The sequence below is a fragment of the Oryx dammah genome, unplaced genomic scaffold, assembly GCF_014754425.2.
Source record: "Oryx dammah isolate SB20612 unplaced genomic scaffold, SCBI_Odam_1.1 HiC_scaffold_3, whole genome shotgun sequence".
Classification (NCBI taxonomy): domain Eukaryota; kingdom Metazoa; phylum Chordata; class Mammalia; order Artiodactyla; family Bovidae; genus Oryx; species Oryx dammah.
In genome coordinates this window covers 103954693-103982644 of record NW_024070187.1, presented here as the reverse complement: position 1 = coordinate 103982644, position 27952 = coordinate 103954693, and the positions used below count along the sequence as shown (strand labels likewise).

The window sequence follows — 27952 nt, the reverse complement described above, 5'->3', positions numbered from 1 at the left end:
ACTGGAGCGGGTTGCCATGCCCTCCTCCAGGGGATCTTCCTGACCCAGGGATCTAACTGCCTCTCTTATGCCTCCTACACTGGCAGGCAGGTTCTGTACCACTAGCGCCACCTGGGAAGCTCCTACAATTGTGCTAATTGTTTGGTGATCGTTTCAGTTTGACAGGCGACATTGCACTTTGAATTTATGCTACTTTTATTTTCACATCTTAAGAACAGAAAGTCTAGGGTTTCCAAAACATGCCCCATCATAAGAGGACCTTACAAATGAGGATGTCCTGGGGAGGGGCCAGTACTTGATCAGCGATGTGGCAGGGGTGGGAAAACACAGCAGTGGTCCAACCTGACCGTCTCGTAAATGGAGAAACAGGCCAGAGAGGAACAGAGGCGCCCGGGGCTCTGGGGAAGCTGGGCCCACCACCCTGTCATCCTCACCAGGGCCTCCTCCCCTGGGTTCCTCATCTGTGACAGCCAGCGTCTGTCTAACCACTTCTCCCTTTTTTTCTCTTTTTCAGGAACAAAAAAGCCCAGTCTAAAGGCTGACAAGGAACCATGAAGCTCAGGGAAAAAGACTCAGCAGATAACAAAGGAAGCGACTTGGAGAAAAAGAAACTGGTCAGTCCTGGTTCCCTTATGTCTCCCTGGGAGGAGTGTTCAGGTGACCCCAAGGTGGTCCCTCCTGGGGGGAGGTGGCGAGGGTGCTGAGCACTGAAGGATGAGCAAAATTAGGGGCACTGGTAAAAGGTGTGTGTGTGGAGGAGTGTATGAGTGTCAGGACAGGCCCGGCACACCCAGGAATGCTGGGCTATGACCACATCCTTCTTTTAAAAAATTGTTTTGTAAAAATTGAAGTATCGCTGATTCATGATATTGTGCTAATTTTTGCTCTATGGCAAAGTGATTCTGTTATGCGTAGAGACACACATTTTTTAAAATATTCTTTTTCCAATAGAGACACAGATGTAGAGGACAAACGTGTGGATACCAAGGGGAGAAGAGAGATGGTGGGATGAACTGGGAGACTGGGATTAACATGCATACACTATGATGTCCCAGTTCAGTTCAGTCACTCAGTCATGTCCGACTCTTTGCGACCCCACGGACCGCAGCACACCAGGCTTCCCTGTCCAACACCAGTTCTAGAGACATATTTTCAAACTCCAGAAAAGCTGTATGGTTTCCCACTTCTTTTGTGCTAGGGATTTGGGTTACAACTGTACTGCGTGTGTGCATGCTAAGTCACTTCAGTGATGTCTGACTCTTTGACACCCCATGGACAGTCCGCCAAGGCTCCTCTGTCCTTGGGACTCTCCAGGCAAGAATACTGGAGAGGGTAGACATTTTCTTCTCCAGAGGACATTCCCAACCCAGGGATCGAACCCAGGTCTCCTGAATTGCAGGTGGATGCTTTACCATCTGAGTCACTAGGGAGGCCCCGGCCACATCCTCGATAGAGTGAATTGCCTCAGGACCTGTCCGGGAGCATAGGCCACTGACCATGTGGCCTATGGGGGGCTGGCATCAGATTTGGAGATTTCTGTTCTTCCCTGTGGCGTCTGAGGCGTCAGCCTAGCGGATCCTCCTGAGCCTGGTGGGAGGGCGGGTGGTGTGGCAGGTGGGAACAGTTGGCAGAGGGCAGAGCAGTGTAGATGTGTCTTGGGAGATGGTTAACGGGGAGCCCCGGTTAGCTGTCATCTGGTTCACAGGAGCCTCACTGGATGGTGCTCATCACAGAGGTGTGGTACTCAAGTGGGGAAACTGGCCTTGGCAATGATCCAGCTGCACCCCACTGGCCCCAGCCCTTTTCTCTGCTGCTGTGAACACCGACAGGAAGTTGGGGGCAGGGGGACCCAGGGGGACCTTTCTACAGGGAGTGCTCACCGTGTCCTTTGTTGAGAAAAGGATGAGAACAAGAGCACTGGGCCCAGAAATAGCTCGCTGGGGGGACAGGGGGATGTGAAAAACAATGATGAATATTCACTGTGTGCTTAGCTGTAGACCAGGTGCTGTTTTAGGTTCCAGGGTTTTTAGCGTTCTCCATGCACAAACTCCTCAAATCTTAGCAAGTCTAAGGCACCGTCATCAGGCCCATTTGACAGATGAGGACACCGTGCCAGAGAGGCTGACAAACTTGCCCAAGAGCTCACAGGTTGTCAGAAGCAGGGCTGAGACCCAAAGCCAGGCGGTCCTTTAGGCACCACTGTCGGGGGTGGGGTGGGGTGGGGTTAACCCGCTGAGCTGTGGCAAGCAGAGAGAGCAGCTCTCATCAGGCTCATCGAGGCCTTCAAAAGAATGGAGCTCTCTGTTTTCTCACCTTGGAATGCTCTGGGGTGCCCCCTGGGAATCCAAGACCCCCCCATTTGTCTGAAGGAAGAAAGCAGGGTTAACCCCAAGGCCAGGCTTCCTAAATAGGCGAGCGCAGCCTGGAACTTGAGCCAGAACAGTTGGGCTGCCATCTCAGGTGTATGATGTCACTGCTCACCTCTGGGCTGGTTTGCGGGAGGGCTGGGGGGAAACGACAATTGACAGTCAGTTTCACCAATAAGAAGAACTCTTCAGGCTACGCACCGCCTCCAGGCTGCACAACAAAAAAGGGGAAGTGACTTCCTACAAGTTTATTTTGTTCCATTGAGTGGTGTCCAGTCCGGGTTTCTGGGAGAGCCCCTCGTGCAGCGCGGGGTCAGGGCAGCTGCTGGAAGGCTGTCCCACCCTCCACCCCACCCCCCCAACCTCCAGTCTGCAGCCCGTTTGGGTGGTTGGGCCTTTAGTGTTTTCAACCACCATGGGGGACATGGAACAATTTTAAATGAAAAAGGCCAATGTGAGTTTTAGCAAGATCAGGGAGACCCCCCCCCCACGCCCGCCCCGGTTAAAGATGAGAAGACCAGGGTGGTTACGTGGAAAGGCCTTAGACAAGGAGCGAGTGGAGGAGGAAATGAGATGGTGAAGAAGACACCCCATGGGACCGCAGAGCGGGTTCCTCTCTGCACAGTGAAATAGCCATGCTGCCCCTCCCACAATTTAGGCCCCAACTCCCTCAATTATTTTGCTTCTCCCCACACCCCCGGGCATCCATGTCTGCAGGACTGGCTCTGCCCTCTCACCCCATGCCCGTCTCTCCCCGCATTATTCCCCTGGCTTACTCTGGAATCACCTCTTCCAGGAAGTCTTCCTGGGTCAGCCCCAGGTTGGCCCAGTGCCTCCTCCGTGTTTCCCAGGGGAATCCTCAGCTCTTGGATGTGATGTCACAGTCGAGAGCTTCCCTGTTAGAACCCTGCTCCGGACCCGGCTCTGTGAGGGGACCTGGCCACCTGGCTGAAAACTGATTTCAGAAACAGCCGATTCTCCCAACGGCCTCCCTGCATGACTGATATGCAGAATGAATATTGGACTGAATGATTCATGCACTCGGTAGATAGCCAGCCTAATTATTCAGGGCTGGCTTTTTCCTTTTGGAAGTCTCAGTTCCCCACTGAGCAGCTCCCTTCCCACTGACCTGCATCCCCAGAGCTGGATGTGCTTATGTGCACTTGACAACCCACGCTCCCAGAAATTCTGCCGTGATCCACAGCTTTTATTTCATCATGCATTTTCCATTAAACCCAGCTGGCCGTCTTCGGGTCTCTCTTTTGTGGATTTGCAGACGCCCTGGCCTTCTAGGGGTCCTCTGTTCCCTGAGCCTGCCATCATTCTGCCAGCCTCTGCACCTGGTCTCTGCTCTGGGCGCAAATGGCCAAGGCATGTCCTAGACATGATTTAAGGCCCTTCTCTGACATCCGAGCAATTCAGCCGTACAGGGAGTTAACTCACATGACATCCTGGTGTGCATGAGGGGTCTTGCCTCCTTAATGCTTTCCCTGAGCCGGCCTGCCTGAATGAGCAGGGCAGAATAACAACCAGTGGCAAATTGTTTTTCTTCCAAACCCACAACTTCCCCGCTTGTTCTAGAGCTGCAGAGCAGCCTGTCTTGATCTCCAATATGTTGCTCAGGACTGTGCATTTTCTATTTGAGTCTCAGAATAACTCTGCAGGATCATCAGGGCGGGATCAAGCTTCTATTTTGCACTGGTAAATGTGGTAGCTCAGAGAAGCATATCAACTTGCCTAAGGACACACAGCTAAATAGCAGTGGAGCCAAGGTTGGAACCCTGCCAGGCTTCTCCAGTAGCCAGTAATCTGTCTGTCCCAGACCTCAGGGAGATTTTGTTCTGGGTTCATGTTAGTTGCTCTCCTCCCAGCATGCTGGCCATAAGAGGGGAAAGAAAAAGACACCAGAGGAAATGTCAACTTCAAATTGGCACTTGCCATCTACCTCTGCCCGCCTGCAATGTGGGAGACGTGGGTTCGATCCCTGGGTTGGGAAGATCCCCTGGAGAAGGGAAAGGCTACCCACTCCAGTATTCTGGCCTGGAGAATTCCATGGACAGTCCGTGGGGTCGCAAAGAGTCAGACACGACTGAGCAACTTTTCACAATTGAGCACCTTTCACTTTCACTTTCATCCACCTCTACAAAGATTAAATCTTCAGCTCCGCAGCTGCTGACATTCAACATCCCCTGAAGGGAGTTCAGGATGGAGATAGGGAATTGGGGCACTCTGTGCTCTGGGGAAACTGGCAGGGCAGGTCTTCAGATAGTTAGTCATCTTCAGGAGCTGATACTATGAGCTCAATTCTTACATCTCTTCCTATCTAGAAAAGTACTTCATCCCTTCGTGGTGACATCTGCTCTTCGTGACTAGCAGAAAACTTTTGCCAAGCTAAGTGCTTGATTGCATGAACTCCCCTTCACCCAGATGGTCTGGTAGTCCCTTCTCTTTCAGAAGTTTCAACAGTTTATTGTGATCCACACAGTCAAAGGCTTTGGCATAGTCACTAAAGCAGAACTAGATGTTTTTCTAGAACTCTCTTGCTTTTTTGATGATTCAGCAGATGTTGGCAATTTGATCTCCGGTTATTGTGCCTTTTCTTTATTATTATTATTTTTTAAATTTTTATTTTTACTTTATTTTGCTTTACAATACTGTATTGGTTTTGCCATGCATTGACATGAATCAGCCACGGGTGTACATGAGTTCCCAATCCTGAACCCCTCTCCCACCTCCCACTCCATATCATCTCTCTGGATCATCCCCGTGCACCAGCCCCAAGCATCCTGTATCCTGTATCAAACATAGACTGGTGATTCGTTTCTTACATGATAGTACACATGTTTCAGTGCCATTCTCCCATATCATCCCACCCTCTCCCTCTCCGACAGAGTCCAAAAGTCTGTTCTATACATCTGTGTCTCTTTTGCTGTCTCGCATACAGGGTTATCATTACCATCTTTTAAAATTCCATATATATGTGTTAGTATACTGTATTGCTGTTTTTCTTTCTGGCTTACTTCACTCTGTATAATAGGCTGCAGTTTCATCCACCTCATTAGAACTGATTCAAATGTATTCTTTTTAATGGCTGAGTAATACTTCATTGTGTATATGTACCACAGCTTTCTTATCCATTCATCTGCTGATGGACATCTAGGTTGTTTCCATGTCCTGGCTATTATAAACAGTGCTGCGATGAACATTGGGGTACACGTGTCTCTTTCAATTCTGGTTTCCTCGGTGTGTATGCCCAGCAGTGGGATTGCTGGGTCATAAGGCAGTTCTATTTGCAATTTTTAAAGGAATCTCCACACTGTTCTCCATAGTGGCTGTACTAGTTTGCATTCCCACCAACAGTGTAAGAGGGTTCCCTTTTCTCCACACCCTCTCCAGCATTTATTGCTTGTAGACTTTTGGATCGCTGCCATTCGACAAAGGAGGCAAGAATATACAATGGATTAAAGACAATCTCTTTAACAAGTGGTGCTGGGAAAACTGGTCAACCACTTGTAAAAGAATGAAACTAGATCACTTTCTAACACCATACACAAAAATAAACTCAAAACGGATTAAAGATCTAAACGTAAGACCAGAAACTATAAAAATCCTGGAGGAGAACATAGGCAAAACACTCTCCAACAGAAATCACAGCAGGATCCTCTATGATCCACCTCCCAGAATACTGGAAATAAAAGCAAAAATAAACAAATGAGATCTAATTAAAATTAAAAGCTTCTGCACAACAAAGGAAACTATAAGCAAGGTGAAAAGACAGCCTTCTGAATGGGAGAAAATAATAGCAAATGAAGCAACTGACAAACAACTAATCTCAAAAATATACAAGCAACTTATGCAGCTCAATTCCAGAAAAAATAAACGACCCAATCAAAAAATGGGCCAAAGAACTATATAGACATTTCTCCAAAGAAGACATACGGATGGCTAACAAACACATGAAAAGATGCTCACTCATTATCAGAGAAATGCAAATCAAAACCACAATGAGATACCATTTCATACCAGTCAGATGCCTTTTCTTTAAAACCACTGGGCTTCCCCCATAGCTCAGCCGGTAAAGAATCTGCCTGCAATGCAAGAGACCCGGGTTCGATTCCTGGGTCAGGAAGATCCCCTGGAGGCGGAAATGGCAATCCACTCCAGTATTCTTGCCTGGAAAATCCCATGGACAGAGGAGCCTGGTCGGCTACAGTCCATGGGGTCGCAAGAGTCTTAGTGACTAAACCAACCCCTTCACCCAAATCATATTCACCACCATCTCTTTGGAGCAGTCTCTCAGAGCTATTTGAGGTGCTGTCTCCTGGGCTGCAGTCCTCATTTTGCCCCAAATGAAAATTCACACTATGCAATTTCTTTCTTTCTTTTTTTTAAATAGAAGAATCAGGTACTCAGGGTGGTGATTTCTGGGAAGAGAAATTTCCTTTTCAGGGCTCTCCAGCTGCTGTAGTGAAGACCTGTGAATGGGGAAAAATCTTTATTGCCCATTTCCTGTTCAGACAAGAGACAGTTGCCACATTTCCTGTTTGGCGCCCCCTTGCCCTCCCTCCGTGGACTCTGCCTCCTAATTCAGGGAGATGGCCTGGCAGAGCCCCTTCCTGGAGGTGCTTCGGGTGAGCCAGCTGAGGGGAGGGCCAGCGGGCGGGTCTTCGCCAAACAGGACACGGGCTCAGCTCCCCTTAGCCACAGCCACCCAGGGCCTCACGAGCGTGCCCATCCGAGGACTGTGATGCTGGGCAGGAGGAGAAGAAAGGTAAACGCACACCTGGCCTCTGTCCGGGCCACGGAGGGCTCCCTCCGCCTTCCTGAAAAGCCTCTGGTCTTGACTTCCGGCTCCTGGACCCTGTGACGTTGGCTGCGGGGCTCCAGCTCTGAGGTCGCAGCTCCCTGGGCTCCCGCCAGCTTCCTCTGGCAGCGTGGCTGTGCTCAGGCAATGAGGCCACGCAGAGACCTGCGCTCATCATGTGCACGGCACTATCCCCTCCCATCATCTCCATCCCCACCTTGGGGTGGGTGCTGAGACCTGGCGGGCATGCAGGGGTGGGGGATCTGGGGGACAGGGCTCTCACCTGCGCTTCTCTGCCCTCCGATGGGTGCAGACAAGGACGTAATGACCGAGGCTAGGAGTGAGAGAAGCCCGGGGACCCGCACAGTCCAGGGATCAAAATGAACAACATCTGAGCGGAGCCCCAGAGGATGAGTTTAAAAACAAACAGCGATGGAGAACGGGCATGGTGTCCAAAAGTGATTCTGTTCCATCAGTGCATCCCATTCAGTTCCCGCTCCTCTTACTGCAGAGAGTACTCTGACCCCACACTTGCCAACCTCCATCTCTATGGTCCATAAATCCTCCTTCTGGCCTCTGTCTAATCACCAGCATTTACAGAGCACTTTCAGCAGGTTTAGGGCCTGGAAGCAAGACCCCCACCCTCAAAAAGACCCACACCAACTGTCCAGCCTCTGCTGTTGATACTCAGGGTACCTACCCCTGGACACCTACTCTAACTTCTTTCTTCTGCAGAATATCCCATGAGGTGGGTCTGTTGCAGGGAAGGGCCAATTCTGACTCCGTTTTGGAACTGTTTCTTTGACCTGCTTTTCATGGGTTTTGTTATTATGATCATACATAAGGGCCTGCCTCAGAGAACCCCATCCCTCTGCCAAACTGTTCGAGTGCTTTTGTTCAGAACACTGCAGAAAGGAAAAAGTTAACCCAGCCCCTGCCAGAGACTGATTATTCTAGGAGATACTTGCAAGATTAATGATCTTTTTACTTTGTTTCCTCACAACTCCCCCGCCCCCTATCTCTGTTCTAGAAAAGAGCCAGGCATCCAGACTCTGATAAGATGGTTGTTTTGAGACATTTGTCTGCCATCTTCTTGGTCTGCTTGGACTCCGTCACAGGTCTATTAACATGCCCATTTCACAGATGAGGACTTTGAGTCACAGAGGAGCTATATCACTGGTCTGAGTTCACACAATTGAAACTGGCAGAGACGGGGGTCAGACAAAATTGATAGAAAAGTGAAAATGAGGAGGTGGGATTTTCAGGGCAACTTTCAATGGGTCTTAGATATGAAGGTCTCCAGAAGCGAGGATTTCAGGGGGCACAGAGGCTTCAACCAGGGTGAGAGACGTTGGCATGTAGCTTGGCCAATAGCTATTCTGCACAGCTTGGTCAGAAGGAGCAGAGAGGGAAAACAGAGTGAACAGCCATTCAGAGCATTGGCTATGTGCACACACCCCTCAGCATCCCTGGGCAGCTGCACAGCCACAAGTCTATACAGCTGTGGCTACAATTTACAGCTGTGGGCTACAATTTGCCCATTTTACAGCTGGGCAAGCTGAGGCCCAGAAAGGTCAAGACCCTGGACTGCTCCCATAGCCATGCTGAAGCGGTCCGGCACTCGAGCCGGTACTGGAGGAGCCTGCCAAGGTGGGCCAAGCAGGGAGCAGGCTGTCAGAGTCTAGCTTCCTTTTCTGTTCAGTGTTTGATTTATCCCCTTCCCTAAACCGTGGACCTCATCTATTAATATCACGTCTACTGCTGCACCCCTGGAGCTTTGTCAGGGTCCAGCACTTAGAGAACACACACAGACACACACACACGAAAAATGATGGAGACAAAGTGCCTTCCGAGAGCACCGGGTCCCCCTATCTGACAAGTGGTCCACACTTTCCTGGCCAGGTTAGGATGGCAACGCCTTCCCACCTCCAGCCCCTGCCTTCTGGCCAGCCTGTGCCAAGGGGCCCAGCTGCTTGTATTCCCAGTTCCGTGATGGCTGTGGCCATCCATGGATGGGTCCTGCAGGCAGGATTACATGGAGACAGGTGCTTGGTCCTCCAGGCCAAATCCTGTCTCTGTCTCCTGGGGCCGTCAGCAGCGTTAGCCCCTGAGATGCTGCACCCAGGAGAGGAGGAGGCAGTGTGGTGCAGTGAGTGCTGCGGTGGGGTGGGGTGGGGGGTCTGGAGCCGGACCACCTGGGTGGGCTCTGGTCTTCATCCCAGACACCACCAGGGACTGCTCCGTGTAGGGTAAGGGAGTTAGAGAAGGCAAGGTTCAGAAAAAAGAACCAGACTGGCACTTTACTGGAACAGATCACCTTTAATGAGGCGAGAAGGGGCAGCAGTCAGATTAGTGAGCTGCTGCACTGACCCAAGAAAAGAGTAAGTATATATAGATACAGATGTGGAAATCTACTGTCTTAAGAGGGCCAGTTGTTTCTCTCTTAAACGGCTGGGGCAAGGAATTCTGGAGATGGCCAGAGGCTGGGTCCGAATCAACCTTAATGTAAATGTTTTTTCCGGGTGAGAGAGTTCTTTGTTTTGCATAGAATGGTGGGGAGGACCCAGAGGGGAGTTTTAACTCCAGGCTATTTTGAGCCAAGAAACTTTCCTTCACTCTGTGCCTCTGTTTCCTCGCCTGTAAAATCAAGATAAAATGTACTAATCCTACGAGTCTGTGGAAGAATTCCCAGAAAGGGCTGAGAACAGATGTCTGGCCGGTAGGTTTTAGCGAGAACCCAGCTGCTGCTGCTGGCAGCTTAGCCTGGCTTTGCTTTTTACCTCGGAGAGAGTCAGGGACTGGCCAGATTCTGCTAAAACCACAGGGTTGTAGCTGCTAATAGCACCTGCGAAAGGACGTTACGTCTGCGTTGCACAGATCTCTTGCAGCTCCACAAAGCGGGCAGTCGTGTGGCGGTGGGGGAAGGGAAGAGGACAGCCCACCTGCGTCCTGCGGGCCCCTGGCTGTGCCCCCCGAGCGCCAGCTCTGACGTGCTTTGCTCTCCTTTCCCAGGACTGGTCCTGCTCGTTGATCGTGGCATCTCTCGTGGGCGCCTTCGGCTCCTCCTTCCTCTACGGGTACAACCTCTCCGTGGTGAACGCCCCGACTCCGGTGAGTGTCCCGCGGCCGCGAGAGGCGCCCGGCAGAGGGCGCTGCGGCCACGCGGAAAACCGGGTGTTACCACCAAGGCTTGGATGGTACCCCATTCTGCAAATCTTTGCGGGCCGGTTCTGTGCCAGACACCGGCTGGACACTGGGGTGAGAGGCGGGTTAGAGGAAGGGAGAGCAGTCCCCGCGCTCGAGGGAGAGGTGGGAGATACAGAAACAGAGGATGATGGCCCTGCGTGGGATCAGTTCCTTGCTCCTGGAGGGTCCTGGGAGAGTGTAGGGAAAGGAGCGGGGTCGTGGGAGGTCCCAGGGTCCAGATCCTAAGGGTCTTATTCCGGGGCAAGGAACACGGAATCTGAGGCTCACGGAGGGATCTTAGGCATAGAAACATTTCCCTGATCTGTTTTTTCTTTTTCTTTTCTGTGTTTATGGCTTTTAATCACAGCTAGAGGTCACTTGGGTATCTGTTGGTTTAAGATGCATCGCTGACTCTTGTTTTCTTTTGAAATCAGGTCATTAGGTGCGGTTCCCCAGGCCCTCCCAACACCACTCTGCTGGTTTGCACTTGAAAGTTTGGTTTGCACCCACCTAGGCTGTTAGGTTTAGGTTCTACCTATTCCTGGAGGTGCTGGCTTCTACTTGACCAACCTCCATCCCTAGGGTAAAATGGATGGGTCAAGGGTGGTGGGACAGAAAGACTTCCTGGAGGAGGTGATATCAGAGCTGCATGTTGACTGTGGAGCAAAGGCACGGAAGCCTGAGATATAAAACATTTGCAGAAATACAGGTCTGATACAGTTGGAGCCTAGGATGTATTTTGGAGAGTGTAAGGGCATGAGCTAAAGAGGCAGATAGAGTGCAGGCTATGGACTTCGCCAGGTGTTTGTAAGGCTTCTCCTTGTTTGGGGGCCTAGCATGCTGTGTGCAAAACAGAGGGGGAGGCCGAATCAGTGCATCTCAAAGGGATCCCAGGAGCCCTGACTTTGCAGACATGCCTCAGGGATCCAGCCTCCATCTGTGCAGAAAAGCACTGTTTTTTCACTCTGTTAACTCTTTTATGTTTGGGGCTCTGTCAGTTTATTTGAAAAATTGATTCTGGTACTGAAAATGGTTTGCAAAGCCAGGAGGACTAGATGGCTTCTCTGAACGCTGGCTTTGATTTTGTCATTGTGATGTCATCCTGAGATGGGGTCTGATTTGTCCGTATTTGTCTTTAAGAGCATTGGGGATTTGCACTCTTATTTCCTTGGGCTTCCCAGGTGATGGAGTGGTAAAGAATCCACCTGCCGACGCAGGAGATGCAGGACACTCGGGTTCTACCCCTGGGTCCGGAAGATCCTCTGGAGAAAGAAATGGCTACCCACTCCAGTATTCTTGCTTGGAAAATTCCATGGAGAGAGGCGCCTGGAAGGCGACAGTCCATGGGGCTGCAAAGAGTCTGACATGACCAAGCACACAATTTATTTATTTATTTGGCTGTGTTTTGTCTTAGTTTTGGCATACTGTACCTTCCTTGCATGCTGCGGGATCTTTCATTGAGGCACATGGATTCTCTAGTTGTGGCTCACGGGCTTAGTGGCTCTGTGGCATGTGGGATCTTGTTTCCCCAACTAGGGATTGAACCCACATCCCCTGCATTGCAAGGTGGATTCCTTAACCACTGGACCACCAGGCAAGTCTCTGGGAATGTGCACTTTTGCTTCATCTTGATAATCCAGCAGAGCCTCCAGCGGAGGGTAGAGAATCTTTGCACTTATGGCTTATGGGGCAAAGAGACATGTAAGACTTGAACATGGAATAGAATGATATGAGTGGAAATGTCACAGTTCAAGCAGTGAGCACGGGGACAGGAGGAAGGAGTAATCAGGTCGTTCACTCGTTCGAGAAACTGTTTTTAATTAATAAACTTTGTGTTTTAGGGCAGTTTTAGGTTGGAGAAAAGCACAGAATTCCCATATACTCCCTGCCCCCACACACGCAGTCTCAACACTGAACGCCCTGCACCAGAGCCATGCCTTTGTTGTAACTGGTGAACACACATTCACACGTCCTTATCAGCCAGAGCCCACAGTTTACATGGAGGTCCACTCTTTGTGTTATACTTTCCACAGGTTTGGACACAGGTGTAATGACTTGTGGGCCTGCCTGGTGGCTCCGTGGTAAAGAATCTGCCTGCCAATGCAGGAGACAGGGGTTCAATTCCTGGGTCGGGAAGATCCCCTGAGGAGGCAGTGACAACCCAGTCCAGTACTCTTGCCTGGAGCATCCCACGGACAGCGGAGCCTGGAGGGCTACAGTCCATGGGGTTGCAAAGAGTTGGGCATGACTGAGCAGCTAAACAACAACAACAAAAGCAACATAGTGACTTGTACCCACCATTGTGCTGCTGCTGCTAAGTCGCTTCAGTCGTATCCGACTCTGTGCAACCCTTAGACGGCAGCCCACCAGGCTTCCCCGTCCCTGGGATTCTCCAGGCAAGAACACTGGAGTGGGTTGCCATTTCTTTCTCCAATGCATGAAAGTGAAAAGTGAAAGTGAAGGTGCTCAGTCGTGTCCAACTCTTAGCGACCCCATGGACTGCAGCTCACCAGGCTCCTCCGTCCATGGATTTTCCAGGCAAGAGGACTGGAGTGGGGTGCCACTGCCTTCTCCACACACCATTGTAGTATGTTGCAAAATAGTCCCTAAACACCCTCTGGGCTCTGCCCGTGAGTTCCTCCTTCCTGCACCCTGGTAACCACTGATCTTTTGACTGTCTCCGCACAGGCACACCTTGCTTTATTGCCCTTTCTTTTTTTTGCAGGTATTGTATATTTAACCAATTGAAGGTTTGTGTTAACCCTGTGCTGAGCACGTCTATGGCACTATTTTTCTAACAACGTTTATTCACCGCTTGTCTCTGTGTTACATTATGATGATCTCACAGTATTTCAGACTTTTCCATTATTGTATTCATATGGTGATCTGTGATTTTTTTTTTTTTTGGCTGTACCTGCAGCATGCAGGATGAGTTCTCTGACTCGGGAGAGAACCCATGCCCCCTGCACCGGGAGCACAAGTCCTAACCACTGGATCACCAGTGGCCCACTGATCAGGACTCTTGTTGATGTTACTGCTATAACTGCTTTGGGGCTCCACAGTCTGAGCCCATATAAGACACAGAACTTGGTGGGTCAGTGTTGTGTCAGTTCTGACTGTCCACCCAATCAGCTGTTCCCCCATCTCATCTCTTTCTCCTTGGGCCTCCTTATTCCCTGAGACTCAGCAAGACTGAAATTAAGCCAATTAATAACCCTACAATGGCCTCTAAATGTTCAAGTGACAGGAGAAGTCATATGTCTCACTTGAAATCAAAAACTAGAAATTACCGAGCTTACTGAAGAAGGCATGCTGAAAGCTAAGATAGGTCTAAAGCTAGGCCTCTTGCCCCAAACAATTGCCCAAGTTGTGAATGCAAAGGAATGTTCTTGAAGGAAATTAAAGGTGCTACTCCAGTGAACACATAAATTGACAACAAAAGTAGAGCAGCCTTATTGATGATCTGGAGAAGGGTGTAGTGGTCTGGAAGGAAGATTCCACCAGACACAACCTTCCTTTAACCAAAGCCTAAAGCAGAGTCAGTTTCCCGGGTGGCCCTAGTGGTAAAGAACTTGCCTGCCATCAGGGGACCAAAGTATTGGAGCTTCAGCTTCAGCATCAGTTCTTTCAGTGAATTATTCAGGGTTGATTCCCTTTAAGATTGACTGGTTTGATCTTCTTGCAGTCCAAGGATTCTCAAGAGTCTTCTCCAGCAACACAATTTGAAAGCATGAATTATTTGGCGCTCAGCCTTCTTTATGGTCCAACCCTCACCTCCATACATGACTACTGGAAAAACCATAGTTTTGACTATATGGACATTTATCAGCAAAGTGATGTCTCTGCTTTTTTTTTATACACTGGTTAGGTTTGTCATAGCTTTCCTGCCAAGGAGCAAGTGTCTTGAAGTGAGTTGCCATTTCCTCTTCCAGGGGATCTTCCTGACCCAAGGATCAAACCCACGTCTTTTGCATCTCCTGCATTGCAGGCAGATTCTTTCCTGCTGAGTCACAAAGAAAGCTTCTGTGTCTGGATGTACCTTAGTTTATTTAGCCACTCACCTGCTGAAGGACATCTTGATTACATCCAAGCTTTGGCAATTATGAATAAAGCTGCTATAAATATACATACAATCCAGAAATCATCCTTCTTGGTATTTACCAAAATAGACTGAACACTTATGTCCGCTCGAAAGCCTGCATGTGAATGTCTGCTGATGTCTCTGTCTGCTGGTTCATTCTTAATTATACAACTGTATATTGTATGTATGAGTTTCTCAGATGGCACAGGGGTAAAGAATCTGGCTATCAATGCAGGAGATATCTGGGTTGGGAAGATCCCCTGGAGGAGGAAATGGCAACCCACTCCAGTATTCTTGCCTGGAGAATCCCTTGGACAGAGGAGCCTGGCGGGCTACAGTCCATGAGGTCACAAAGATTCGAGCACAACTGAGCACGCATGCTTGCACATTTTATGTATACAATGGATATCCTACAAAAGTATATCCTAAACATAAAAATACTGGAAAAAAAGTTGATGCAGGATACAGGATGCTTGGGGCTGGTGCACAGGGATGATCCAGAGAGATGATACGGGGTGGGAGGTGGGAGGGGGTTCATATTTGGGAACTCATGTACACCCGTGGCGGATTCATGTCAATGTATGGCAAAACCAATACAGTATTATAAAGTAAAATAAAGTAAAAATAAAATTTAAAAAAAATGAGAGAATGGGAAAGAAAAAAAAAATGAGAACTTTGCTTTGTCAAGGGGGTCTAATTTATTGGCCCCCCTACTCCCAAGCCACATAAACTAGGACTCAGTTGAAACAATGCCAGCCTCCACAAAAATAACAGTGAGTGGTCTGGCTTTAATAATGAATGAGTCACCTTTCCAGTGATTTCTGAGTTGTTGACATTTGTTCTTTTCTAGGGATGGGGTACAGAAGCTCACACCCCTGCCCTGCCCTAGGGTCAGTATTTAAGCCCAAGGCTTCAGCAGAACAATTAATTGGACTCATCATATATTTCCCAGCAGCAATGGTGTAGTTTATCACTTTCCTCTCCCCAGTCCTTCCCTAAGGGCAGGTAGACATGCAGTAATAAGGAGTAAAATCATCACCTCTCTCTCCAAGAGCAGAGCCATCCCAGTTAGTGGCAGATGTTAAATGCAGGCCCAGGCAAAGATGCCAATGAGCCAGCAGACAGAGAAGCAGAAGCAAGTTGTGGTCCTTCCAATTAATCCCACCCCAGGCTGCCATTTTAAAGCCGCTGTTCTGGAAGCCCCCTTGCTCTCAGAAAAGCAGGGCCCATCATGGGATGCCTCTGTGTGTTCCGAGGTCTTTAACAGGGAAAATTATTAAATAGGAGGGCTGATGGGTATAGAGCTTGTTACAGACATCCAGGTGGATCAGGACCAGTGGGGGCAGAGGAGAGTGGGGCTCCCCCTCTTGGTGGGAGAAGGCTAAGATTACAGGAGAAACCACCACATCTTATCATTTCAGTAACAACTGGCATCTGATTAATTTCATCGTGGACCAGCATTTCCTCTGATTTGGGAATCTTTCTTGCTTTCTCCTTTTTTCTCTTTTCCTTTTGTCTCATCCTGTCTCACTAGTTATGCAAGCAAAACAGGCTGCTATTAGGAAAAACAAACAGCACAACTTCAATAATTCAACCATAGTATTACTGCTATGATTCCCCTTCTATGAAGCAGGAACTGAATCTCTCATTTGGATATCAGCCTTCATGGCAGATATCGTGACATGCGTGCATGCGTGCTCCGTTGCTTCTTTCATGTCTGACACTTTGCAAGCCCATGGACTGCAGCCCACCAGGCTCCCCTGTCCATGGGATGCCCCAGGCAAGAATTCTGGAGTGGGTCGCCACGCCCTCCTCCAGGGGATCTTCCAGACCCAAGGGTGGAACTCGCATCTCTTATGTCTCCTGCTTTGGCAGACAGGTTCTTACCACTAGCGTCACCTTGGAAGCCCTAGATATTGTGACAGTAATCTCATTTTACAAGACAGGGAGCCTGGGGGGCAGGAAGAGATATGGGGTAACTGACTCAAGGCCACTCAGCCAATGGAGAGTCACAATCTCAGCCCCACCCAAAGGCCACTTTTAAGACTTTGTCTAAATCTCCCTTTTCTTATTTCCCCAGAGATCAGCCACATATGCATTTTATATCCTTTTTGGGAGCTCAATATTTATTTTGTAAGCATTTTTTCCGCATTACTGAGTACTCCCCATGGCCAGGATTGCTAACAGCTGTGTATTGCTGCCTCCCATGGCTGTTCCACCTTCCCAGAGTGGGCCTCTTAGATTGCTCTCAATTTTCCTCTAGTACAAGATGCCGCTGCACTGTTTAAACTGGGATCTCTGAGTCATTGTTTGCTTTTAATCAGAGCTGGCAGAGCTGCTGGCTGACAGGAGGAGGGGGCCTTTCCAGGCCTGGGGTGTTGATGTCTGAATATTCCCCACTGTGGGTGCCACTCCTGGGGTCTCCAGATTATGGGAGCTCAGATGCCTGCCTCTTTGAGTCAAAATCTTTTCATTTCATAAAGCTCCTCTGGGAGAAAATGCCTTTGTTGAGCCTAATGGGCAAAGGACCATATTCCCAGTTCAGAGCAGCTCTGCTTTGAGGGGTGGGGGCCCTGGCTGCTGTAGCCAGACAGAGGGAACCCAGTGACAGCCAGCCCAGTAAGGCAGAGAGTCAGGATGGAGAAGATTGGATGGCATGACTGGTATGAACAAACCCAGGCAGATAAAACTGGAAACATTCTCTTTCTGCCCTGCAGGAGAAAAATACTGAGATTTATTGAGCACTAATTCTAGCCATCTTGCTAGAGACCACTCATCCCCACCCAGTCCTTCCTGCAGGATTGTTACGGCTGCAAACCCGGGTTGTTCTACAAATAAGTTATTCTGTAATTGGTGCTCAAAACCATCACCTCGCACTTGGGTTGAATCAGGATGTCCTTTGAGATCCCCTGCTGCCTCAAGACTGATTTTCAGCAGCCATAAGCAATTTGAAGAGTAATGAAAGAACTCACCATTTTCACTCCAGCCAAACAGAGGGCATGCAGAGAGGACTAGGAAATGTTATCTGAGTGAAGGTCTGCATAAATGCACTGTCCTCCTGCAAACACAGCTCTGTGTGTGTGTGTGTGTGTGTGTGTGTGTGTGTGAGTCACTCATTTGTGTTGGACTCTTTGCAAGCCCATGGACTGTAGCCTGCCAGCTCTTCTGTCCGTGGGATTTCCCAGGCAAGAATATTGGAGTGGGTAGCCATTCCCTTCTTCAGGGGATCTTCCTGACCCAGGGATCAAACCTGGGTCTCCTGCATTGCTGGCAGTTCTTTACCATCTGAGCCACCAGGAAAGCCCTTAGCATAGCTATGCGATCCCTCAAAAGAATGTTCCAGCAGCAGACAGACTCCAGATCAATTTTTTTTTTTTTTGATAACGGGGATATTTGGAAGCACATATTCTTCTCTCAGCTCCTGCCTTGGGCCACATAGAAAATGAAACTTTCTTTCTTTGTGCTCTATATAATTAAACCCAAGGGTTGGGCCACCTTCCTTATTACAAAGGTAGTTGAGGGAGGAACCCAGAAAATTCTGGAAGCCTTCCTCTCCGATGATCGCTTACAATTACTGTGTCCTCTTTTATCACGCTCAGTGTTCGTTCTGAAAGCCGGCTGAGTGGGCTAAATACTCTCAGTTACTCAGACTCCTCCAGGAGAAGACACCCCAGAGCTGCAAACTGAATATTAAGTCAAGAGGGAGCTGGATGCTTTCCTAAGGACCCTGGAGGTGGGTTGGGGTCCCCAAGGCCACCCTAGTCTTCATCATTTGCTAGAAGGGCCCATAAGACACACCACGAGGCTTGTTCATGATTGATTGATTACAGCAAAAGGATGCAGAGCGAAATCGACCAAGGAGTTAGGTGCTTGGGGTGAAGTGCAGGGGAGATCAGGGTCGTCTCCTGTGGATGTGGGCCGGATGCCCTTAATTTCCCCAGCAGCAAGCTATGACACCTCTGTGAGCAGTCTTCCTTTAGGGAAGCTCATCAGAGACTCAGGATTCAGGGCGTTTATCAGGGGTCAGTCACAGAGTCACCTCCTTGAGACACGTACACAATTCCTGACTCCCGGAAAAGAAGCACAGACCACACTTTTGGCACTTTAAGTCCCAGGAGCCCTTCTTCTCACTTCTGGGAATGGTGTGTTCAACTTCCCAGATCCAAGTTCCCCAAGGCCATCCCAGGACTCACCTAGCAAGCAGGCCTTTCAGAGGCTAGAAGTCTCAGGCCAGACATGTTCACTTTTTCTGCACAGGTGGCAGAAAATATCCACCTGCCAGTGCAGGAGACACAGGAGACAAGAGTTCAATCCCTGGGTTGGGAAGATCTCCCCCTGGAGAAGGAAGTGGCAACCCACTCTGGTATTCTTGCCTGGAAAAATCCTATGGACAGAGGAGCCTGGTGGGCTACAGTCCATGGGGTCACAAAGAATTCTGCACAGATTAGCAACTGAGCACACTCTGTCTTTGGAGAAGGAAATGGCAACCAGTATTCTCCAGTGCTCTTGCCAGGAGAATCCTGTGGATGGAGGAGCCTGGTGGGCTGCTGTCCACGGGGTCACATAGAGTCGGACACGACTTAGCATGCATGCGTGAATTGGAGGAGGAAATGGTAACCCACTCCAGTATTCTTGCTTGGAGAATCCCAAGGATGGAGGAGTCTGGTGGGTTGCCATCTATGGGGTCGCACAGAGTCAGACACGACTGAAGAGACTTAGCAGCAGCAGCAGCGGCGCCCTGTCTTAGTTCTGCTGTTCAGGGGACACTAGGTGGCGCCTCTGAGCTGACATAATTTTCTCTGGCGTGATCTTCCCTTCCAAGAGCCTAGTCTGTAAAGATTTCTGTACTGTTTTCCTCCCGGTGCCGGGGTGTTCAGTAGTGTGGGACTGTCTCTGCAAATCCCTAAGGAGTTAACTAGCATGACCTGCTCTGTGATGCAACGGTGTGTGTACTCTGGCCCATCCACACAAGGGTTCGATGTATGAGTATTGTTATAGCCCTCCTGAGAAAAATTTGACATGGATTAATGACAACCTCTATGAATCAGGCAGGAACATTAATATCGTAAAACAGTCTAAAGGTAATTTGCCTCCCATTGTCTGGCAATTTCCTGTCATCCTTTGGAGCTGTTCTATGGCAGTCCCTGTGGCTGGGCATTGCACGGTTCAATTAGTTGCCAAAGCTTGGCCCCTGTGCTGCTGGCTGGGGAGATAGTGGTAAATTATTCACGGCTTCGTAGACCTGAGAAGTAAACAAGTCTAGAACCCTTCTTTCACAAGGCGGAAACAATGATGTCAAAAACCCCCCACCCCCGCCAGTCACCCCAGCTTCTGTTTTTTTTTTTTTTAAATTTTGTAATTCTTGTGGACCCAGCCCTGTCCTTTATGTCCGTCTTCACATTAAATCCTCATGGCAACTCTTTAGGGAGGAAAATGATTTCATAGATGAGGGGCCAAAGGCACAGAGAGGTTGAGTGACTTGCTCAAGATCACCCAACAGAAAAGTGGCCAAGCTGAGAGCTGGATGAAATGGATTCCAGGGCCTTTAACCACTGAGAACCTGGCCCTGCAGAGCCACTCGCTGGAGGTCACAGAGGACTAAACAGTGCAAGTGAATCCGAACCCATGACTTCTCAGCTCCTTGTTGAGTCTCTGTTTCTTTAACCCTGTGGCCTCTATTTATTTCTCTGCAGTTTGGGCTCTAGTCAGTGCTGGTCATGATATAAATATTCGTTGGTGAGTTTATAGGGCTTCCCTTGGTGGCTTAGAGGTTAAAGCATCTGCCTGCAATGCGGGAGACCTGGGTTTGATCCCTGGGTTGGGAAGATCCCCTGGAGAAGGAAATGGCAGCCCACTCCAGTATTCTTGCCTGGAGAATCGCATGGACGGAGGAGCCTGGTGGGCTACAGTCCACAGGGTCACGAAGAGTCGGACACAACTGAGCAACTTCACTTTCACTTTCACTTTGGTGAGTTTATAAACTGTTTCTATTAGACTCATCATCTCTTAACAGTTCAGGAGCCTCCTGACTGGTCCAGCCACCTCCAGGCTAAACTTTCTGAGTCTCACACCACGCCTACAATGAATGTTCTGCAACACAAGTGAGGATCTCAGTTCCAAGTTCAAATCCTTCAACTGCTCTTCAACACCCACAGGATGAAGCATGGACCCCTTGGGGTAGCAGTCAACTTCCGACCATGTCTGCCTAGTTCTCCAATCTGTCCCCAGCTGCCGGGCCACCTTCGAACTCCACTGACCCCTTTACAATGTCTCTATGTCATCACCTAGGCCATCAGCTTCTCCACCTTTGAGAACTGCCATCTATAGTCATCTAACCCCAGCCCCCACTCTCGTTCTTCGTCTCCCTGATCTGAGTGACCTGGCTGAGTGGTGATAGCCTTTCTCAGCTTCCTGATACCACGGGTCTTTCTACTCCATGTTGTAAGTGCTTGCTTATTTGGCTCTTATGTCCACAATAGATCTCCAGCTCCTCGAAGGCAGGGACTGCAGAACTTGTCTCTAGAAGACAGGGTGGGAACCTGGGCCCTGGTAGGAGGAAGTAGAAAAGCAAAAAAGCGTTAGTCACGCAGACGTGTCCGACTCTTTGGGACCTCATGTACCTTAGCCCACAAGGCTCTTCTGTCCATAGTGTTCTCCAGGCAGGAATACTGGAGTGGGTTGCCATTTTCTTCTCCAGGGGATCTTCCCAACCCAGGGATCGAACCCAGGGATCTCCTGCATTGGCAGGCAGGTTCTCTACTGTCTGAGCCATCAGGGAAGAATGTCCTAATAAAAGACACAAGAATGGGTTTCTCAGAAGTAGGTACAATGGAAAAGTAAAAGATGGACTCCGTGAATGAGATGGCTCGAAATGAGCCTCAGTTCAGCTCAGTCGCTCAGTCATGTCCGACTCTTTGCAACCCATGAATTGCAGCACACCAGGCCTCCCTGTCCATCACCAACTCCCGGAGTTCACTCAGATTCATGTCCATCAAGTCAGTGATGCCACTGAGCCATTTCAGCCTCGGTCGTCCCCTTCTCCTCCTGCCCCCAATTCCTCCCAGCATCAGAGTCTTTTCCAATGAGTCACCTCTTCGCATGGGGTGGCCAAAGTACTGGAGCTTCAGCTTTAACATCATTCCTTCCAAAGAAATCCCAGGGCTGATCTCCTTCAGAATGGACTGGTTGGATCTCCTTGCAGTCCAAGGGACTCTCAAGAGTCTTCTCCAACACCATACTTCAAACGTATCCATTCTTCGGCACTTAACTTTCTTCACAGTCCAACTCTCACATCCATACATGACCACAGGAAAAACCATAGCCTTGACTAGACAGACCTTAGTCGGGAAAGTAATGTCTCTGCTTTTGAATATGCTATCTAGGTTGGTCATAACTTTTCTTCCAAGGAGTAAGCGTCTTTTAGTTTCATGGCTGCAGTCACCATCTGCAGTGATTTTGGAGCCCCCCAAAATAAAGTCTGACACTGTTTCCACTGTTTCCCCATCTATCTCCCATGAAGTGATGGGACCAGATGCCATGATCTTCGTTTTCTGAATGTTGAGCTTTAAGCCAACTTTTTCACTCTCCTCTTTCACTTTCATCAAGAGGCTTTTTAGCTCCTCTTCACTTTCTGCCATAAGGGTGGTGTCATCTGCATATCTGAGGTGATTGATATTTCTCCTGGCAATCTTGATTCCAGCTTGTGTTTCTTCCAGTCCAGCGTTTCTCATGATGTACTCTGCGTGGAAGTTAAATAAGCAGGGTGACAATATACAGCCTTGATGTACTCCTTTTCCTATTTGGAACCAGTCTGTTGTTCCATGTCCTGACCTGCATACAGATTTCTCAAGAGGCAGGTCAGGTGGTCTGGTATTCCCATCTCTCTCAGAATTTTCCACAGTTTATTGTGATCCACACAGTCAAAGGCTTTGGCATAGTCAATAAAGCAGAAATAGATGTTTTTGTGGAACTCTCTTGCTTTTTCCATGATCCAGCGGATGTTGGCAATTTGATCTCTGGTTCGTTTGCCTTTTCTAAAACCAGCTTGAACATCAGGAAGTTCACGGTTCATGTATTGCTGAAGCCTGGCTTGGAGAATTTTGAGCATTACTTTACTAGCATGTGAGATGAGTGCAATTGTGTGGTAGTTTGAGCATTCTTTGGCATTGCCTTTCTTTGGAATTGGAATGAAAACTGACCTTTTCCAGTCCTGTGGCCACTGCTGAGTTTTCCAAATGTGCTGGCATATTGAGTGCAGCACTTTCACAGCATCATCTTTCAGGATTTGAAATAGCTTCACTGGAATTCCATCACCTCCACTAGCTTTGTTCGTAGTGGCCTAGAGATGAACTAATATGGCAATCTTAAAACTATATATTTTTTACAAATTACTTCTTTCAAATAGAGTCTTATGAGTTCCCCAAAACATAAAAGGAAATCTCTAGTCAAAGGCCCATATTACCACACCTAGCCACCCTTCATGATTTTGCCTAAATCTTTCCTCTTTCTTTCTTCATACTGTTCATGGGTTTCTCAAGGCAAGAATACTGAAGTGGTTTGCCATTCCCTTTTCCAGTGGACCACATTTTGTCAGAAAAAAAAATTATTAAGAAGAGGTGGCAAGAATACACGGAAGAACTATACAAAAATGCTCTCCATGACCGAGATAACTATGATGGTGTGATCACTCACCTAGAGCCAGACATCCTGGAATGTGAAGTCAAGTGGGCCTTAGGAAGCATCACTACGAACAAAGCTAGTGGAGATAATGGAATTCCAGTTGAGCTATTTCAAATCCTGAAAGATGATGCTGTGAAAGTGCTGTGCTCAATATGCCAGCACATTTGGAAAACTCAGCAGTGGCCACAGGACTGGAAAAGGTCAGTTTTCATTCCAATTCCAAAGAAAGGCAATGCCAAAGAATGCTCAAACTACCACATGATTGCACTCATCTCACATGCTAGTAAAGTAATGCTCAAAATTCTCCAAGCCAGGCTTCAGCAATACATGAACCGTGAACTTTCTGATGTTCAAGCTGGTTTTAGAAAAGGCAGAGGAACCAGAGATCAAATTGCCAACATCCGCTGGATCATGGAAAAAGCAAGAGAGTTCCAGAAAAACATCTATTTCTGCTTTATTGACTATGCCAAAGCCTTTGACTGTGTGGATCACAACAAACTATTTTAATAAAGATTTTAAGAAAATTCTGAGAGAGATGGGAATACCAGACCATCTGACCTGCTTCCTGAGAAATCTGTGTGCAGGTCAAGAAGCAACAGTTAGAACTGGACATGGAGCAACAGACTGGTTCCAAATAGGGGAAGGAGTATGTCAAGGCTGTATATTGTCACCCCTGCTTATTTAACTTATGTGCAGAGTATATCATGTGAAATTCTGGGCTGGATGAAGCGCAAGCTAGAATCAAGATTGCCGGGAAAAATATCAATAACCTCACATATGCAGATGATACCACCTTTATGGCAGAAAATGAAGAATTAAAGAGCCTCTTGAGGAAAGTGAAAGAGGAGAGTTAAAAAGCTGGCTTACAACTCAACATTCAGAAAACCAAGATCATGGCATGTGGTCCCATTACATCATGGCAAATACATGGGGAAACAATGGAAACAGTGTCAGACTTTATTTTCTTCAGCTCCAAAATCAGTGCAGATGGTGACTGCAGCCATACAATTAAAAGATGATTGCTCCTTTGGAAGAAAAGCTATGATCAACCTAGACAGCATTTTAAAATGCACAGACATTACTTTGCCAACAGAAGTCCGTCTAGTCAAAGCTATAGTTTTTCCAGTGGTCATGTATGGATGTGAGAGTTGGACTATAAAGAAAGCTGAGTGCCAAAGAATTGATGCTTTTGAACTGTGGTGTTGGAGAAGACTCTTGAGAGTCCCTTAGACTTCAAGGAGATCCAATCAGTCCATCGTACAGGAGATCAGTCCTGAGATTTCATTGGAAGGACTGATGCTAAAGCTGAAACTCCAATACTTTGGCCACCTCATGCCAAGAGTTGACTCACTGGAAAAGACCCTGATGCTGGGAGGGATTGGGGCAGGAGGAGAAGGGGACGACAGAGGATGAGATGGCTGGATGGCATCACTGACTTGATAGACATGAGTTTAAGAAAACTCTGGGAGTTGGTGATGGACAGGGAGGCCTGGCGTGCTGCAGTCCATGGGTTCGCAAAGAGTAGGACAGGACTGAGCGACTGAACTGAACTGAACTGAACTGAACACCCTCTTTCTTAAAGCCTCATCATGGCCATTGTCATGGCCTGGGCTTGGGGGTCAGGTTGATTGCACTCAGGTAAACCAGCTGCGGTGACACACAACCCCTTAATCTTGGTGGCTGAACACAATGAAAGTTAATTTCCCAGCCCTTTGGCCACCCAAACAGGTGAGCAGAGGTGCTCTGCTCCCTGCAGACACCCTGGGGTCCAGGCTCCTTCTACTGAGTGGCTCCCCCATCTCTGAGAGGTTCAGAGGCCTCTGCGGGGGGTCCTCTGTGACTGTCCAGCCTGCAGGAAAAGGAAGTGAGTGAGGAGAAGGTCCAGGAACTCTTAACATCTCTTTACACATCTTTGGTGACAAATGGTCCTATGAACCCCTCCCCCCACCACCACCCCTGCCCCCCCAGATCCAAGAGACTGAGGCATGTGATGTGGCAGTGTAGGCAGGAATAGGAAGAGGGTGGATGCTGTGCACTTGTGCAGGCTCTGCAGTCCCAATGGATTCAGAGCAGCTTTCAGATGCATCGCTTCACTCCAAAGTTTTTGGCTCTGATGAAACATCACAGAATGGCTCCAGGTGAGCCAAGGAGCAGGTATACAGACTGAAACCCACTTAGCAGTCAGCCAGTGTTGATGCCACATCCTCACCTCTCCCCCGGTTCAGTCTTTCCACATGTACTTGGGGGTATTGATGTAATCATCTTTGTGTTTTCCAGACGAAGAACAGGGATAGAGTTGTGGTTAAGAGGTGGGCTCTGGAGTCCCGCTGCCTAGATTTGAGTCCTGACCATAATGGGACCTTGGGAGAGCCCCGTGGCTGCACCTCAGGTTCATCTGCCCAGGAGACAAGTCAGAACACAGGACCAGTCTCAGAGAGTTGCCAAGGGGACGGGTTATGTGTTTCCAGTTTTTAGACTAGTGCATGGCACGTGGAGAATGTGATGTATGGGTTCCCTATTTTTATTTTTGTATGATGCCAGGCCCATAGCAGACACTCAATTTAAGACACACACACTCATCTCAGCACCTGCTCTGTACTGGGCACTACCAGTCCGTGCCAACATACTCCATGAATCTCCAGCCCGATGAATGAGTCATGCAGTGAATTAGCTCAACAAGCCTCATCTCCTGGCTTCTGCTCTCACATGTGCTTTGGGGCTGCCTTTCATCTTGGTTTTGGCTGAATTCACACCCAAAGACAAGTGTTTAATTGCTAAAGGCATCGCTTTGAAACCAGCTTTCGGGGACCGCTGGAGACGTGTTTCCACAGGGGGCAACTCTGCCAGGCTTCTCCAGCCCTCTGCAGATGCATCGGTTCTCCAGTTTCCCCAAATTGAAATAAGAAGCTTCTGCAGAGACTCCCAAAGCAGCGCCTAGCAAGTGAGAGATGTGAAAGCCGCCTCTTCCCCCACCAGGCTCCTGAGAGCTTGGAAAGGAAAAGAGAACATTTCCTCCCAAACAGCATCCTTTTAATTTCTGCGCGTAAACTCAGGACCCTGGTCACTGCTGTAGGCGTGGGAAGACAAGGCTGTTGAGAGCAGGCATCAGCAAGACTCTTCCCAGCACAGCTGCTGGAATCTGTGCAGGACTGCAGTAGGGACCAAGTCACATCTAAGAATGACCTTCAATGCTGGAAGGTCTCCTGATTATTGGGCCAGAGGCCTGGGAAGTCCTGGGCACTCACTCCAGCTTCTCTGGAGGGTCTGGACCCTCTCGGTAGTCCTGGGGGCATCCTGTGAAAGTGAAAGAAAGGGAAGTCACCCAGTCGTGTCTGGCTTTTTGTGACCCCATGGACTATACAGTATAGGCCAGAATACTGAAGTGGGTAGCCTTTCCCTTCTCCAGGGGATCTTCCCAACCCAGGGATCGAACCCAGGTCTCCCACATTGCAGGCAGATTCTTTACCAGCTGAACCACAAGGAAAGCCCAAGAATACTGGAGTGGGTAGTCTATCCCTTCTCCAGCAGATCTTCCCTACCCAAGAACTGAACCGGGGTCTCCTGCATTGCAGGCAGATTCTTTACCAACTGAGCTGTGAGGGGAAGCCCAACTGCCTTCCTGCAGCCACTCCATCCCTCTGGCTTAGCGCCAACCATGCTGTTTCTCGCCCTATACTTGGCTTCCTGAGGGGTATCCTTCTTACGCTCTTTGGGACCTAACAAGGAAACTTAGTAAGGACCTAATCAGTACTGATCTTTAAACCTGTAAATATCCTGGTCTTCCCTGGTGGCTCAGTGGTAAAGAATCCACCTGCCAATGCAGGAGACATGGGTTCAATCCCGAGTCTGGGAAGAGCCCATATGCCACCGAGCAACTAAGCCCGTGAGCCACAACTACTGAGCCCATGTGCCCAGGCTACCCAACAACAGAACCACGGCGATGAGAAATTCGGGCACCGCAACTAGAGAGTAGCCCCCATTCGCCAGAACTAGAGCAAAGCCCACGCAGCAACGAAGACCCAGCAGAGCTAAAAAGAAACAATAATAAAGGCGTCTGATATTTAGCAAAAATGGTGTGATGATGGTTTAAAAATAAATACATGTCCTGTTGGATTTAGCTGCTTCACTCTCATACCTTCATCATGACAGGCAGAGACACTGGTGGATGGTTGTATTCAGGCTCTGAAGCCAGGCAGACTTCGCAAAATCCTTCTCCACCACTTACTAGCCATGTGGGTAAACACCTTACTCTTGGCTCCCTCCTCTGTAAACAGAGGTGTCAACCGCCAAGGTTCCCGTGAGTATGAAATGGAATTATTTATGTGTTTTGGTAGAGTTTCAAGAGTTAGACACAACAGCAAGTTTGTCTGATTGAAGCTAAAAAAGAAGGCGTTGAAAAAATAGTGAGCAGCTCCCAAGATGGGTGGGAGGGCTGGCGAGCCAGGCTCAGAATCTCTGCAGGGAGAAGGTATATATTCTTTTTCAGATTCTTTTCCATTATAGGTTATTACAAGATATTGAAAACAGTTCCCTGTGCTCTACAGCAGGTTCTTGTTGTTTATCTGTTTTATGTATGGTAAGTTGGCGCTAGTGGTAAAGAACCTGCCTGCCAGTGCAGGAGATATAAGAGAAGCGGGTTCGATCCCTGGGTCTGGAAGATCCCCTGGAGGAGGTCATGGCAACCCACTCCAGTATTCTTGCCTGGAGAATCCCCTGGACATCAGAGAAGCCTGATGGGCTACAGTCCATGGGGTCGCAAAGAGTCGGACACGACTGAGTGACTTCGCTTCCTTCCTTATGTATGTGTTAATTCCAAACTCCCAATTTATCTCTCCT

At 48.7% G+C, this 27952-nt stretch overlaps 1 protein-coding gene across 1 annotated transcript in view; it reads left to right on the top strand.

Annotated features, from left to right (window-relative positions):
* Positions 1-524: 524 nt before the first annotated feature.
* Positions 525-27952, top strand: part of SLC2A9 (solute carrier family 2 member 9) — a gene marked incomplete at its 3' end in the record, with an annotated part of 191731 nt that continues 164303 nt past the window's right edge. The window contains exons 1-2 of the mRNA XM_040238338.1: positions 525-614; positions 10183-10281. Coding sequence (XP_040094272.1) covers positions 552-614; positions 10183-10281 — 162 coding nt within the window. The remainder of the gene's footprint in view (positions 615-10182; positions 10282-27952) is intronic.